The 16523-nt window shown below is 42.6% G+C and overlaps 1 protein-coding gene across 22 annotated transcripts in view; it reads right to left on the bottom strand.

Moving 5' to 3' along the window:
* Nucleotides 1-10396: 10396 nt before the first annotated feature.
* NHSL1 (NHS like 1) overlaps nt 10397-16523 on the bottom strand; it is a 163399-nt gene continuing 157272 nt past the window's right edge. For 20 of the 22 annotated variants that reach the window (XM_046939110.1, XM_046939109.1, XM_040698380.2 and 17 more), the window contains 2 exons: nt 16186-16315; nt 10397-12672 (listed from right to left, as the gene is read on the bottom strand). In XM_046939110.1, coding sequence (XP_046795066.1) covers nt 11949-12672; nt 16186-16315 — 854 coding nt within the window. In that variant the 3' untranslated portion in view covers nt 10397-11948. Of the gene's footprint in view, nt 12673-15719; nt 15788-16185; nt 16316-16523 lie in introns of all 22 variants that reach the window. The other 2 variants (XM_040698389.2, XM_040698390.2) reach the window with 2 other exon arrangements.

The following is a 16523-nucleotide window of genomic DNA, read 5'->3' as shown; positions in this document are numbered from 1 at the left end:
CGTGATCTCAAGGGATGTGGGCCTGGCAAAGGGTGGGGTCAGGACCCTGAACTTTGGAAGAGCGAACTTTAAGCTGTTCAATGGATTGTTGGCCAAGATCCCCTGGGATGTTGTCCTTAAAGATAAAGATGTTGAGGAGAGCTGGCTACTCTTCAAGGATGCCCTCCTGAAAGCACAAGAGGTCTTCATCCCTCTGAATAGGAAAGTGGGCAGACGAGATAGGAAACCGGCATGGCTCGGCACGGACCTGCTGGGCACACTGAGGGTGAAGAAAGGTGCATACAAGCTCTGGAAACAAGGGCGTGTCACCTGGGAAGAGTACAGGGATGCTGTCCGGACTTGCAGATGTAGGATCAGGAAAGCCAAGGCACAAGTAGAACTGAACTTGGCGAGGGATATGAAAAACAATAAGAAGGCATTCTACAGGTACATTGGCCAGAAGAAACAGGCCAAAATAGGTGTACCTTCTTTAGTAAATTTAAAAGGAGAAGTGGCTTCAATGGACGAAGAGAAAGCTGAGGTACTGAATGAGTTCTTTGCCTCAGTCTTCACTGGTGGCCAGGATTCCAGTCTTTCTCACATCCCTGAGCCCTGCACCCCCAAGCCTCCAGGTGGGGACCAGGGGGGTAAATCTCCCCCCACTGTAAGGGCAGAGCAAGTCCGAGACCACCTCATGAGACTGGATGAGTACAAGTCCTTGGGGCCGGATGGTGTGCATCCCAGGGTTCTGAAGGAGCTGGCTGAGCTGGTTGCTGAGCCGCTCTCCATCATGTTTGTGAAGTCATGGCTGTCAGGCAAGGACCCAGATGACTGGAAGAAGGGTTACGTCACTCCCATTTACAAGAAAGGAAGCAAGGAGGACCCGGGGAACCACAGGCCGGTGAGTCTCACCTCTGTGCCTGGGAAGATCATGAAACAGATCCTCCTGGATGACATGCTCGATCACATGAGGAATGAGCGTGTGATCCGAGACAGCCAGCAGGGCTTCACCAAGGGAAGGTCGTGCTTAACCAATCTTGTGGCCTTCTATGATGGAGTGATGGCGTTGGTGGATGAGGGGAAGGCAACCAATGTCATTTACCCGGACTTGACCAAGGCCTTTGACATGGTCCCCCACCACATACTTATCTCCAAATTGGAGGGATGTGGATTTGATGGGTGGACCACTCATTGGATAAGAAATTGGCTGAAAGGCCACAGACAGAGGGTGGTGATCAATGGTTCTATGTCCAGGTGGAGGCCGGTAACGAGCGGAGTCCCCCAGGGGTCTGTCTTGGGACCGGTGCTCTTTAACATCTTTATCAATTACATCAACAATGGAATCAAGTGCACCCTCAGCAAATTTGCTGACGACACCAAGCTGAGTGGTGCAGTTGACACGGAGGAAGGAAGGGATGCCATTCAGAGGGACCTTGACAGACTTGAAAGGTGGGCCCAGGTGAACCTAATGAGGTTCAACACGGCAAAGTACAGGGTTTTGCACTTGGGCCGGAGGAACCCCAGGCATCTATACAGACTGGAAGGAGCAGTCCTTGAGAGCAGCTCTGCAGAGAAGGACCTGGGGGTCCTGATGGATGACAAACTTAACATGAGCCATCAGCGTGCTCTTGCAGCTCGGAAAGCAAATGGTATCCTGGGCTCCATCATGAGAGGGGTGGCCAGCAGGGACCGGGAGGTGACTGTCCCTCTCTACTCTGCTCTTGTGAGGCCCCACTTGGAGTACTGTGTCCAGGTATGGAGCCCCCAGTACAAGAAAGACAGAGAGCTGTTGGAGAGGGACCAGAGAAGGGCCACAAAGATGATCAGGGGGCTGGAGCACCTCCCCTACAAGGACAGGCTGAGGGAGCTGGGCTTATTCAGCCTGGAGAAGAGAAGGCTGCAGGGTGACCTCATTGCAGCCTTTCAGTACCTGAAGGGAGCCTATAAACAGGAAGGGAGTAAACTCTTTGAAAGGGTAGATAACAGCAGGACAAGGGGAAACGGTTTTAAGTTGAAAGACGGAAGATTTAGGTTGAATGGCAGGGGGAAGTTCTTTACCAGGAGAGTGGTGAGGTGCTGGAACGGGCTGCCCAGAGAGGCTGTGAATGCCCCATCCCTGGAGGTGTTCAAGGCCAGGTTGGATGAGGCCCTGGGCAACCTGGTCTAGTAAATGGGGAGGTTGGTGGCCCTGCCCGGCAGGGGGGTTGGAGATTCATGATCCTCGAGGTCCCTTCCAACCCAGGCCATTCTGTGAAACCAGTTTTTCCTACAGGCTAAACAGAAATATTCAAGTATATTTCTACAAACACATTTCACTGCCTGTGTAGGCAACAATATGCCATTTTAAGAAGAATGTCTTAAAATACAGTACATGTTTCAACACTCTGATATTTGTCTTCTGTCTTTTTCTTCCAGTTTGGAAAACATACAGTTGACAAAACCCTCCTAAATCACTGGGGCCTCAATTCAGAAAGAATGCACATTTGTCTTTTAGACATGAAAGTCAGCTTGAGGAGAACTACCTCATGCTGTATCTTTCCCCCTTAGCAGCCCTGGTGCTGCAGCTTACACCCACTCACAATGCAGCAAGTCTCTGTGATTTTCTGGTAATGTGAGTATAAACTCCTTTTGTTATAGTGCTTTTATTCTTTGGTTTTAAACCCTGATTTTCCTTAAGCCTAGGAATTAATTCCACTTGAAGTCTAATCATCCTTCTTTTCCCAATCTCCTCCTGCTTTCTTTTGAAAGGGAAAAAAAAAAAAAGAAATCCATACAAAATGGCTTGATATCTCCAAGGAGTACTTATTTCTGTTTCTAATTTCCCATAGTTCCTTTTTAAACAATCATGTCTCTTGCTCTTTATCTATGATACTGATGCTCATGACGAATTTCAGAGTTGTTACAGTTTGCCCGTGTATTTCATTGTGTTTTTTTTTCCCTTTAAGACTTCTGAGATTTGTTCTGGGATTCCCTGCTGTGAGAGCTGTGTCTAGCCATTTCATTCACTACCCACACACACACATAGCTTGAGGTCTCACAAAACAGGGTTGTGTCTCTAGTCTGCTACATTGCAGAAGAACAAGAAAGTTTACAAACACTCTGATTCTGTACCCGTCATTTCCAGTTTGTGGACTGGAGATAGCAGGGGTCTGCACACTTCTTTTAAGCAGCCATAATTGGTGTCTAGGAAAGCTGGTTCACACACATGCAAAGTAACCACATCAGTGCATCAGAACTGCAGAAACATTGACACCCCTAGGGAAAAAGGTTACATTAAATGGACTTCTCAATGTTTATCTAGTGCTTATCATTTTAAGAGTTGCAGTATCCCCACCAAACATCACCTGGTATTAATAAAGTCTTCCAAGCTCTCTCTATTCTCCGTTAGCATAACACATAATGGAACACAGTACCTCTCACTTCCAGATCACAGGTTCCAACGCTATCCAGTCACGGGAAGACTAAGGCTTGCTCTGTCCTAAGCCTGGTGTCACTCCGCTGCCTGCTGTGGGGAGGATGCTGCCAATCAACTCCATGCTATTGCAAAGATTCCAGACTCAGGAAAGCCCAAGACAACAGCTCACAGTTATCCCTCTTAGCACCTCTGAGATAGGCCAAACAATGCAGAGGTTCCTGCTCACACTGGATTAGCCCTCATCTTCTCTATGCCAAAATGCATGGGGGTACCTTGGCCACACCTACGTTGTGAAAGGAGAGAGAAAGCCGGGAGAGTTCACAGGCTGCCCCCAGCAGTTCTCAGAGCAGGTGAAACAGATCTTCCATCAGCACCTAACGAACTCACCCAGCCACTCCCAGCACTGAACATTCGTTTGCAGGCATAGAATTGGAGGAAAACTCACCTCAGCATTCTTTGCTTGTTCTGTGAACAACGCAGATGCCTTCCAGTAAGTCCTGGGTGTTTTCTTTAAGACTTACTTCTAACATGAGATTTATATTATTAATATTTTTCCCAACAATCAAGACCAAGGCCATCAGGATATATTCTTATTAGAAAAGCAGCAAGTTAACATGCTGATAACGTCTAGATTTATGTGCCAGTGGCCATGGCCTTTATGAACCAGGACTTGAGTGAGCATCTCTTCTTTTTTCTAAAAAATTGACCTGGTGTAAACTACAGCAAGATGCAAGCACTGCTGGTTGATACCACATTTTATGCTTTGCAGGGCAGCCTGGAAGCCAGAAGGCTCCTTTTCTGATCTATTATTCCTTATCCAGTTTACTTATACCTTATTTTAAATGCAAAATCTGAAGAGATTTTAGAGACAGGGCCACTCCTTGTGCTGGCACAGCACCTGGCTCAGCAATAGCAGCTGAAGGTGATGGCAGCAGGTGGTCATGTGGGCTCAAGATGGTGGCACAGGGCTGGCAGCAACCATTTTCACCCTTCCCTCCCAGCATACACACCCACTGAGTTAATCAGATTAATCTGCTTGTGCAGCCTCCCCTGGGATCATCTGAGGTTTGTGAGAGCTGGCATTGAAACTTTCTGTCCTCAAACAGTGAGACAACTGCTGAAAACCAAGCAGTCACCAGCACCTTGTGTTCACTGAGACCTGGTCAAATGCCCTCAGTGGTACAAGTGCTTCCCCCCCCATTTTAAGCCTAGTTTCTGACCCTCCTCCCCTGCTGCCATCAGGCACCTGCAGAGCTTGCACCTACATTCTCCTACTTTACACCTTTCTCTAGGAGTGCCCATGCTGGTAGCCAGCCCTGGCCCACAGGTACCCCAAGGAGGGACTGGCTGGAGATGTCACAAGGCAGTACAGGCAGCAAGAAGGGAGCAGGGTGCATGCTGATTATTGGATGTGCCTGGTAGCTGTGCCAACATGATCGCTAGGTGGGAAATAACACAGCTGAGAAACATCACAGAAACTGGGGGAGGCAGCAGGTCAGTAGAAATGGTGAGGAAGGCAGAAGTTGCTTCACAGGTACCACGGAAAGCAACGGCTACCTTCCAAGAGCCTTTCAAAGTTCGCATCAACAATAACTGGAGGTCTTAAGGTTTCACACATTACCTGGTTTTTTTTTTTTGTTTGTTTGTTTTTGTTTTTTTTTTTTGCAGCATGATCAAGGAGCTCCCAGAAATTAAAGCAACTTTTAAACAATCATTATACAGCCAAAAATGTTCTTGGCTAGTTTCAATTAGATCCTAGTGTTGGTCTTGAGATCTGGTTAGATGCTTCCACCTGGCCTAGCCTTCCCAGTCCCACAGGCAGCTGTGCTCTTTTGTCATGCCCAACTGTGAGTAAATTTAACTATTTCAAGTCTTCAGAGGGGAGATAACAGCTGAAGCTAATAGGCACCTTACGGGGACCAGAACAATCTTTTTGCCAGGTCTTCAGAGCGCTCTACCCATAGGGAGCTATCCCCATTCCTAACAGGCTTCCCAAAACCTAAACAACAGTCAGGACCAGCACCAATCTGTCAGGCATACTCACACCAGTCCCAGTGCTAGGAGTCTCCTACATAACTGAAGAAAAAGACTGTGTTGTTTAGTAAGGAAAGTTTCTTCAGGAAACCAACGTAACGTAATGATTGTTGCATGTGAGAGCAGCCCTTCCTTCTCCTCTTACTGGTTTTTCCACCTTGTTATGACTCTCCCTGTGAAATCCATACAAATTAGCTAATTAAAAAAAAAAAACAGGTTTCATTGAAGTAGAAAAGAGGAGGTAACAGTGACTCCACTACAAGCAAGACTGTAGTATTAGGTCATCTCTTGAAGGTAGTAAAAAATATGCAGAGAGGAAAGACTCCATAAATATTGTGAGCATGTTATTGCAGCATGCACTGTGTGATGCGGCAGAGTATCCAACAGGATACAAAGGTACAGAAAAACAGGCATTTGTACTTTGTTGCTCTCAGAATCATGGCAAGACAATGAACTTATATCAGATCTATTTGCTTTACTGCCCCTTCTACAGAATTAAAAGAGCCAGTGGAACCTGTGAAGATGCCACCAAGATAGAAGCCTACTTGAACTCCATACTCTTTAGCTGATCTGCTGGAGTTCCTGTGTGCCATTGAGCTGTTTTAACTTATCTGGTCTTCTGCAAGGATAAAAATATAGATGATTCCCCATCGATCCTGACGCAGTTCCACCCTGCATCCATCTTTGCAGTATTCTGTCAATTCTGTACGAAAACAAGGCTGATAGAAGCTCGTAATACAGCAGAAGTCGTTATCCTCCAACCACACACATTAACTGGGTTGATCCTTAGCCAAAAGCACAGGAAGTAATTTTTGAGTTTCTCTGTTCCCAAAATCCAGCCTGGCTCTACAGAAGTTGGCAGATCACACAAGAAATTCATCCTGTGAATTCAATGATTGATTTGTTACATTCTCAAAAGTGGTTCTGATGTCTGGGACTTCCAAAAAGAACAGTCTAGACACAAAGTAGTGCTGGTGATTTTTTAATCTCAGAACTTACCAACTTCTCTTCACGTCCCACAGTCTTCACTTCTGTCTGAGCATTTCTCCAAAAGCTGCATCAGGAAATGGACTAAAACAATACTATCAAAGTAGGACTGCTTCTCAGCTGATGCTGTTGCACACCGACACTGACCACACCTGTTGCTCTATGGTTCTTTCACCAAGTTTAAATGGGCCCAGAAATCAATTTGCTTGTTCCAAAGGCAATTAGCAGCTATGTTTCTAACACTCTTCTCATACTGGGCTGTAGAGAAACGGACACAAAAATCCCTGCCTTCAGGAGATTACAAAGCATGTTCAACTGGGTTGACGATATTTGACTTAAAAAGGTGTTGATTTTCCAAGAACCTGCGAGTTAAGCCACTGAAATACTGCTAAAATGGAAGTGTTCTTCTTCAGATGGCAGATAAGGCATTTTGTTCTCTCGTTTATTGCCAGAATTTATCTGATTTGTTGTTGTCATTCATATATCTGTGGAAAAGAACATTTGTTTTGTTTTTCCAAATAATTTATTTGCGATTTATTGAAGCCATAGTGAACATGCAAAAACTTCCCTGACAGATTTTCACTTTTTTGTTCCTCCAGTAGTTAAGCGTTTCTGTTTTTATACCACCTGGTGCACAAACAGAGCAGTGCACTACAGACAGAAGAAAGTCCTGTGTGTTGGGACTGGGCTTTCTTTCTTCAGTATATACCCCCATACTACACGCATATATGCACACATTTGGATTCATCATTAACAGGCAATTTCCTACTCAAAATCAATGGTATTTTGCATTAGCATTGTTGGGAGAAGAACTGATTGGCTCTTAAAAGGCTGATCGCTCATTATGTACAATCAGCTAACTGCAAAGAGCTACACTGGCAATGCAAAGTGTACTCATTCTGCTGCTGAAGCACTTCTAAGGCACTTATCCCGTCTCTCAGAAAAGCACACGACATTGCACTTCTTTATTGAGCATCTCTGTATCTTACTGTCTTCAATGCACATTAATTCCAACTTAGTCATGAAAGTAACTTCTGAAATGGATTCAGCAAATAAAGTATAACAGAGAAAACCAGAAAGATAACATAATCTATGCCTTTGTGAGTACTTACGTACGCACTTATGAGTACTGAAGTTCATTTAAATAAAACAGAAAAAATAATTCTTCATTACCACTCCATTTTTTTAACACTTTATTGTTGGAGAAGTCCATCCTTTTAATCTTCTCTTATAGAAGCAGGCAAATACATCATTTTGAACTACTTAATGCGCTGTAGCAAATGTTTGGTTGGAGCAGTGACTGCTGCTATAAATGGCTTTTCCAGAACTCTGTGGGATCTGAAGAATACCTGACAAGATAAATTAGTTTGCAATACTACGAAGGCATTTATTCCTGTGCACAAACGTCCTCTCTTCAGTCCAGGAAGTGACTGATAATGTTTAGCAAGTACTGGAGTACAGTGATTCTGGAGAACTGCAGCCAGTCTGTGGGAACCATGGACATGGGGATGTTGGTAGAAATGAATGTGAGCATTAGCCTCTCTGATCCCATATTCTTTCCCTCTGCCAGGTAATGGCTTTTGTACACAGAGCCCTCTCAACCGCTGAGCTCGAGCCTGCAGCTGCCTGCCCAATATTGTCTGGTGTTTCCTCACTTCAGCCTATTACTTCTCTAAGCTCATACAACTTTGCTTTTGCCTTTTCTGAAATGCTTATCCATGTTTGACTGACTTTGCCTTCCATACTCTTTGTATTGTGAAGAAAGACTTAAGGCTGCATTTTTTCTTTCCCCTCACTGCAAATATCCAACTGTTAATTTGCCCTTTTATCTCTTCTGCACCACCTGAAACTTCGTCTGCCTAATATCTCACCATCACTCTTTGCATTCGCTGCACTTCTCCCTGCTTCACCTTTTCGGCCATTATTCCGTGCCTTCTCTCCAACAGCCTTACGCACAAACCGGCATCCTGGTTCCTCAACACCACCTCTTCATCAAATCCACCTCTTTCTGAATTCTTTCCACTGGTTTCCAGTAGCCTTCCAAACCTCCTCTCACCAAACTATTGCTCCTTGCACGACCGTCCTTCATCTCAATTAATCAATTCCCCTCTCTTCACTGTATACACAGTGAAAACTTGTAAATACCACACAATCTTACGGATGTAATATCTTTTAATAACTTAAGGGCTCAAATGCTAAGGGGAGTTTGGGCTGCATACATTTGACATGATTAAGAATGAACTGTGAACACAGTCAAGGAAAGCAAAATATAGGAAAATGGTAAAGTAGACATTCACAATAAAAAAAAAAAACATTAATCTCAGATCTAGCTTCAACAGCTCTTGCTTTAGAGGAAAAGTGTAAACCAACTGTAAAGTATGACCAAGCCCTGTAATAGTATGATTACTCATCAGGATGACACGAGACTTCTTTAGCATGGCAGAAGTTTCCTTATTCTTCCTCCCCTCCAAGGGCTCTGGATGTCTTTAGTAGAGGTTTCCCAAACTTAATCTATACTTGTTGACCAGCAGGACCACAATTGCAAGTCCTTCCTATACAGGAAGACTATAATAGAAGAAATTAACTCTGAAGTTGGATGTATGACATATATTTTCCTTACCATAATTACATACAGAACAGAGTTGCTGCCAGTTCTGTACGCACAGCCCAAAGCTGCTGTGCTCTGGGGCTGAGTTCAGCAGCAAACACTGGAGCTGAGGAGAACATAGCTGAAAAAATCTGAGCTACCAATTCTGAACTGGCTGCAGAGGATAGATGATGTGGTGATACCTGCATATAAAAGTTACATCGGTTGCCTCCCTGAATATAATTATAAGCACTACTAAATATATTTTAGCGTACTGTACACATTTTACATCTTATACTGTGTTAAATGTAGTCCTGTAGCAACATCAGTAAGGTTACATAAACACTGCCTTCTGCACACTGGTCAGACCCTGAGCCCCAGATCAAACACACACCAAATGTGAGCTTTACACGAGCATCAAGGCAAGCTGCAGTAGGAGAAGAAATTCAGCTCATGCTACCTTTAACTTTAATCCCACATACCTGCATATACACGTAAGCCACAACTTTCCAAAGTTTCCCATTTCACCTATAAAAACTTATGACAGCATCAAATGGCCAACATCAGGCAAACAAATAGGCCAGGCTCCTTCCCAGGGGCACTTCTGTAGTTTTTTTGGTTAAACGCTGCAAAGCATTTGCAGAAGTTGCAGACAACAGAATCACAGCTTTCTCCAATACTACACATTTGCACTTAGATGATTTCCGTAATTGCAAACAACAAAGCAAAGCCTGAGTACTTTCCTGTCGGGATGGAGGTAGGAGGACAAGACAACAAGCACACACAGCTTTGAGAAGGGAAGTACCTGCTGTTAAAAGTGCTTCATGCACTCTCCCATGCTCTATGTTTAATGTGATCACAGATCTGAGAGAAATACCAAAGGATGTCAGTAGACATCTAGCAGTTGTATCTAATTCAGATTATTTATAATAGCTGAAATACTCTATTTTGCCCAGTTAGGTTTTTATTTAACTGCAAAAGTCCAAAGGTGCCAATAGCAGGCATGAATGGTAGAAAGTTTGCTGCGCACCAGTTAGTCCCACCTTTGCTGTGCAGCCAGATTCACTTTTCACTTCTCTCTCACTCTGCTTATAATCTGGTTCTCCAACAATTTTAGTTTTCTGGGACAGGTTGCAAGTAAGAAGTAATAGATACACTCGCAAATGATACTGGAAGAAGCTTATTATTTCAGGTTATTTAGTCTCAGCATTGACATGCCAAAATTGGATGGATACATAAGTATGCTTTAGTTCTCCCTCTACATGGAATTAGTAACTTTTGCAATGGAAACTGTAGATTAGTAGTTGGATGCATGGTCTGTGGCATTCAATGCGTTGCCATACACCACTGGACACATCTTTTGAAGGAGATTTTAATCAACTCAAAAGACAATATGGCAACTGGCAGCCGCCTTCTTTATTGAAGCAAAGTCACAGCATTTTCATCACTATTCCCCTCTTGTGAAGGGAAGAGTTAAACAAAGGCCCCTGAAATTTACATTACTAACAAGAAAAGGAATGAAGAAAGAGATTACAGGCTTATTTCTCTAAAATAAATAATCTACAAAGAGTGCTTTTTCTTTTTAAAAGCAATCTAAAAATGTATAAATCCTACGGTAGGGAGATCAAAAGATATTTTAACAACTTTCAATATTTACAAACAATACAAAAACTGCTCACGCCATCAAATGATGCAAAATTCTTCTTACAATTTAAAACCTTAATTCCTACTAAGAACCGAAAACTCCAGCCAATATTTCAGTTTCAATTAATGGTCTTCTTTACAATTGGAAAACCGTTAAATGTTTTTATTATCTGTAAAATATACAATAAAAATGAACTTCACTAAATTATTAAGGTTAAAAAAAAGAAAAGAAATACTGCAGGCAAATCAAAAAGGAAAGTAACTGTAACTTATTCTTTGGTAACCAAAAGTTAGCAAGTATCCGTATTTCAAGTGATGAAAAGTAATAGCTCTTCCATCTTGACAAATGGAAGAAAGACATCTGGCAAAACGTAACTCCCAAGTTTCAATTTTGAAAGACAGGCTTCACCTACAGCTCTGTAGTGCAAGTTCTCAAATTCTATCTTAGAATTCAGAAACTTAACCGTCCTAAACTCCGGCAGTATACTGCTTAATTCCTCTCCCACTTCCCTTGTCTGCTCACATGCTCCACACATATCCAGTTGTTCCGGTTCTCTAAGGGAATACTCCGGCCAAGGAAGCAGTTCACTTGGAAATGAGTGTTTCACCAAGTGTTATGTGTGTGGCTGCATAGCAGCCAGTACTGAGTTAGAAAACTTGGCTCCCTTGTCTATGTCAACTTGTGTTTCATTTTCCCTCAGGAAAAAACAAAGTACCCTGGACCACTTCATAACCTGGTGACCTACTGGCATTAGCAGGACACGCTTCACCTAATGCTGGGGCATACCTGGATAAGAAGTCACGTGGCCCCAGCACCAACCCTACTACCTTCCACAGGTTCCTCATCCTACCTCTCTGCTTAACAAATGCACTACTCTGCACCAACACAATGCTTTTGAAGCAAATGTCCAGCTTGTACCACAGAAGCCTTCCTCTTCCTCTTTTGCAGGCTTATTTTTAAATTTACTTGCACAATTGCAGTCTCAAGAAAAAGAAAAACTTCACACCCCTACAGGCTCTGAGAAAACTCCCCTACTCCCGCCCCCAAAGAGGACTTCTAAGGCTTCACACAACAGTTTCAGCTGTTAATTTCTTTAAGCCACAGACCACTCATTCAAAGCAAGTCCTCCCCACCCCACCCCAACCATGCAGAACTATCATTGCTTCAGCATTTAAACACACACATGCAGTTCATGGAGTAAATGCTCGGCGAAGTAAACTTGTCCTGATCTGGGCTTTCTTCTGGAATCTAGTCCTCTGTCATTTTCTAGACTAATATCCAATGCCATCTGTCACTGTCTCTTAACTTTCTTCAGCTGAAGGACTTAGGTACTTTCTCGAAGTACCCGGCTGAGTCATTAAGTCCAGATGGGTTGGATCCAAGGTCTCCTTGCAGTCCAGCTCCTCAGAATACGAAAAGTCATTCATGTCTATTTCATCACTGTTAAATACATCGAGCTGCCTCTCTCGCTGCTCATCCAAAGTCCTTTGGACCCTGCTCTCTGTCTGCTCCACCACTTCCCCATCTCCTTCGCTAATCACTGTCATGGGGCTGCTCTGGATGCGGTTGCGAACATTGTACTTGCTGCTGGCAGCGGAGGGCGGTGTTCGTGATCGGCCATACCTAGTGCTGGAGAGGGACATGCTCCTCGGCATCAGGCCTTCACTCTTGGCCCACTCCTCTTGGGCCCGTTTGCTCTTGCTGGGCGAGCAGCTGGCAGGGCTGTCGGAAAGGTCGGGAGAGGCATCCACCTTGGCTCGGTGGAACCGTGGATCCGTGTGCTTCAACATCTCTGCTGCTGACATGCGGGAACTGGTGTCACAGCGACTCCCTTTCTTCAGCAGCAGGGCTTTGAAGTTGTCATTGCTGGTGCTGCTCTTGCGAATGCTTCTCTGAATAGATCCTGCCTGTTTGAGGGTAGATAAGGTTGGGGAAGCACCAGTGGGTGTTACGGGGGGTGAAGGAGAATGGTTGCGGGTACGATCGTCCTCAGAATCCTTACGGCCAAGGACTTTCCTTTTGGATCTAAGTTTGAAAAATAAACAAGAAAGGCAAAACAAAAACATGAAACTTTTTAGCGCTCCTAGTTAAACTCGGCTTAGAGGGATAGCAATGAATTAAGCTACAGCCAAGAGAGGGAGAAGGGAGAAGCAATCTAAATCTAAAATATGAGGAAGAACACCACCAAAACTGCATCGACATTAATGCAAGTATTGGAGGTATAAGTTGCATTTATCATTCTTTTTCTGCAAATCTACAACAACGAAACTATAGAAGTCTGGTGCCTAAACACTGAATCTGCTCAGCAAATTAGGCTTTTTGGAGTCAGTATTGAACTGCAAAGATTAATAATTATGAAGATAATTCTCAATTTAATTTTTCTTGATTAAAAATATGCCATCAAATATCTTGGGCTTTTTTGTGTTGTTTTTTTGTTGTTGTTGTTTTGTTTTTTGTGGGTTGTTGTGGGTTTTTCCTTTGTTTTTGTTTTATTGTTGTTGGTCTGTTTTGCTGTTTCATTTGATGTTCCCCGGAGAACTGTCAGTGTAGTTCAGTGCACCTGCCTTTAGAACAGGATATTGCAATGCAATGTTTCTACAGATAAGGTCAAGCAAACAAAGCAGATCCTAACCAGCCATCCATCAATAACCCCAAACACGAACAGTGAAAACTGAGCTTTCTGGTTTCTAAATAAGATACATAGAAAAAAATTACAGTCCTGTTGGTGCGCTACCATTGCAACTTTTTGATTAAATGAAGAAGAGGTGAAGTTCCTGACTGAACTTTATCTTCCCAAATGAAGGGGCCCAGTGGTTTTAGTTTAATGAAAACGAAGGTAACAAAAATGGAATTAAGAAATAATCATAGGAGTGGGAATAAGTGGAAACTGGAGTTCTACTGCCTCGTTTTTCCTTTGTTAGAAATAACATCTTAAAGAAAGGGATGTATTAGATGACTCCCATCTGTCTTAATGTTGCTTATCTGTAGTAATGCTACTTATCTTTATATGTTTATTATCTTCTTAGTAGACTAAACAAGAATAAACTAAAAAGATTGAATAAATGCTATTTTTACTCATACTTTTGTGCCAGAAGTTTAAAGCAAGTTAGCAGACTTGTTACAAAGACAAGATTATCATGCTATAATTCCATATTAATTTTTATCAAGCACATTCAATGCAGACTGTTCCCCTTGTGAAATAGGCTTCCACCCAATGTGATCTTTAGCCATACTTTCTCTTAAAGAGTTTGAGGTTTTGCCAGGGTGAGCTCAAATGTCTTCATGCATTGCAGCCTACTGAGAGAAAAGTACAAAACAAAGGAACAGGATCTATCAGCTAAGTGGGTGGCAGCAACAGTCACTGCCATAAACTGCCAAGACTTAGGAAACATTCTGTCTCTTTAAGTGCTGAAGTTCACAAATAGATCACTCGTGGTACTCCCCAAAGGCAACTATAACAGCTGCAATTTTCAGCTGCCACCACTGCCACCACTTTTCTTTCTGAAAGAAGAATGTAATACTGACATCCTCAGGCTGAATGGACAAGAGAAGATAGCATAAGGATAGAATTATTACTTTGGTAGTGGCAAGCAGAAGCATATTGCACAGATTTGACGGGGTGTCAGTACCCCAGTTAGCAAGTGGATTTGGTGCTTGGATGCTCTGTAAGGCTGTGTAAACGTATGCTTGTGTTACACGGCAGAGACTTCCCTTCAGTAAGATTCTGGCTGCCTATGGGTATCTTTAAACACTCCAAAACTGAGGCTGTGTTGCTGCCAAAAATAAAATTAAATTCCAAAGAAATATAGAGCAAAACTCAATTTCAAAGATCTGCAGGGAAAGATTTGGTTATTCTGGCTTGAAGTAACTCAACAACACAGTGAATGCAGGGCGGAATGGTCAGTTTGCTGTCCACGCCTAAGCAATTTTTCTCAGCATGTATAAATTATGGCAGACTTAAAATTAAGAACCAAATTTGGTTTTGGTGGCTTTTCAGACAGAGATAGGACACATGTTCAAACAAAACTGTTTCTTAAACTTAGATTTTTCTTCCTACTTTTGATGCACATACAACTAAACTTCTTGTCCTACTCCAAAGCACATATTCAAGAGTGCCAATCACTGAAATAACACCTTTTAGAAATAAGGTGGAGAATGAATATTTTTCAGCCAAGAAGGGTAGTGGTTCAAGTCTAAAGCCAACAAAAGCAAGGTCTTTACAACAAATGGCAAGCAGTTTTAACTATGTCACATCCAGTTCCATTGTCCATTTCCCCATAAAATCAGGAATTCCAAGTATGTGCACACACACCCACAGATCCACTCTCTATCTGTGTACATAACGGACAAGGTCACTGGCCAGAACACTTCATTCTAAAAAAAGACATGTCGCAGTCCCAGTGAACGCCATGCAGCATGATTGCAACAGGCCATTTTTAGAACAGCACCACAAGGCCGAATCCTAAGGGATAACAGTAAGTTATAAAAGGTCAGTATTATATGTACATAACTTTACGTAATATTATATATACATAATTTTGGTAACATCTCCTAAATCCCAGCTGTGTTCTGACAAAAAGGCTTTTTTCACCCCTCAATATTGATGCAGAAGTCACGCACATATGTGCAAACTGACTAGACACACAGCTAAACATACATGGATTCCACTGAGCACTCCTGCGTTCAGGAGAATGGTCTCTCCAGATTTTGAAGTAAAAGACAGAGCCACAAGATGGCACTACCACTACACTGATTCTACTCTAAATGCAAGCTCAGTAGTCAGTTCATAGAGTGGTAATGGTCTTCTGTGTGTACTGTTTAAATGGTGCACACGTTTCGTTTTGTATTTTGAAGCTTTTTTTCTTTTTTTTTTTTTTCTTGTGAACCTAATAAGAACAGCACAGGAAACTAGTTGCCTATTTTGTTTTTAAGGGAAATGAATAATGACATTAATAAGAGCCAGTATTGCACATTTCATTCATGAACCAGTTTGACACAAAACACCCGACTTCAGGCTGGATTATGGCAAACTATAATCCAGCGTTTGCCATATGTTTTGCCATATGACTGACATGTTGTGTTACTTGCCAGTTTCAGCCACGCTTGCCATGAAGCATTAGCGTTGAGCCTCTGTCCCAAACTGCACCATATAAGCAGCGAAGAGTAAAAAGAGATGGAGAACAAGAATGAAAACAAAAAGATATACAGAAAAAGCAACAGTAGAGTTAATATGGCAGATTGAGAACAGTACAATAAATACTAGATGTAACTTGATAATTAAGGGGCAGAATATTCATTATGCAATCTGTATTGATTTAATCAGGTAGCTTTTAGCTCAGAATTGATCAAATACATTTGTAAAGCAATACAACACAAGCTCTTTTCAATACGGTTTTCATCTATAGTCTTAGTAGAAAGCTGATAAATGTGTGCTTTCAGTTGAAGCAATGACTTGTAATGGGGTGTTTTAGTAAAACAATGTCAATTAATTTGTGAGAGAAATAACGGACCAGACAGTAGGGAAAGGGCAATCAGTACCTGTGAATGGCTGCAAAAAGATCCTCAGTAGTCCTCGGTCTCGCTGGTGTTGCCACTCCATCCGTCTCTTCCCCATAATTATTGCTTGGCAGGAATGAACTATTTGCTGTTTCTGATTCAAACACCTCGGCTATGCAGAAATAATGAACAATACTGTCAGTCTGCCACGGGAACCAACAGGTTTATAATCTTGAAACCACCCCTCTTTGCTTCAGAAATTGCACTGCATGAAACGCCTTTGCTTGTACAGACACATGCAGAGTACAATACTGAAAGAATATTTTTATGATCTGCATTAAAATGCAAAATCAAAATTAACAAAGCTAACCATTTCTTCA

The sequence above is a fragment of the Gallus gallus genome, chromosome 3 (genome assembly GCF_016699485.2).
Source record: "Gallus gallus isolate bGalGal1 chromosome 3, bGalGal1.mat.broiler.GRCg7b, whole genome shotgun sequence".
Taxonomy (NCBI): domain Eukaryota; kingdom Metazoa; phylum Chordata; class Aves; order Galliformes; family Phasianidae; genus Gallus; species Gallus gallus.
This window is presented reverse-complemented; position numbering and strand designations above follow the sequence as displayed.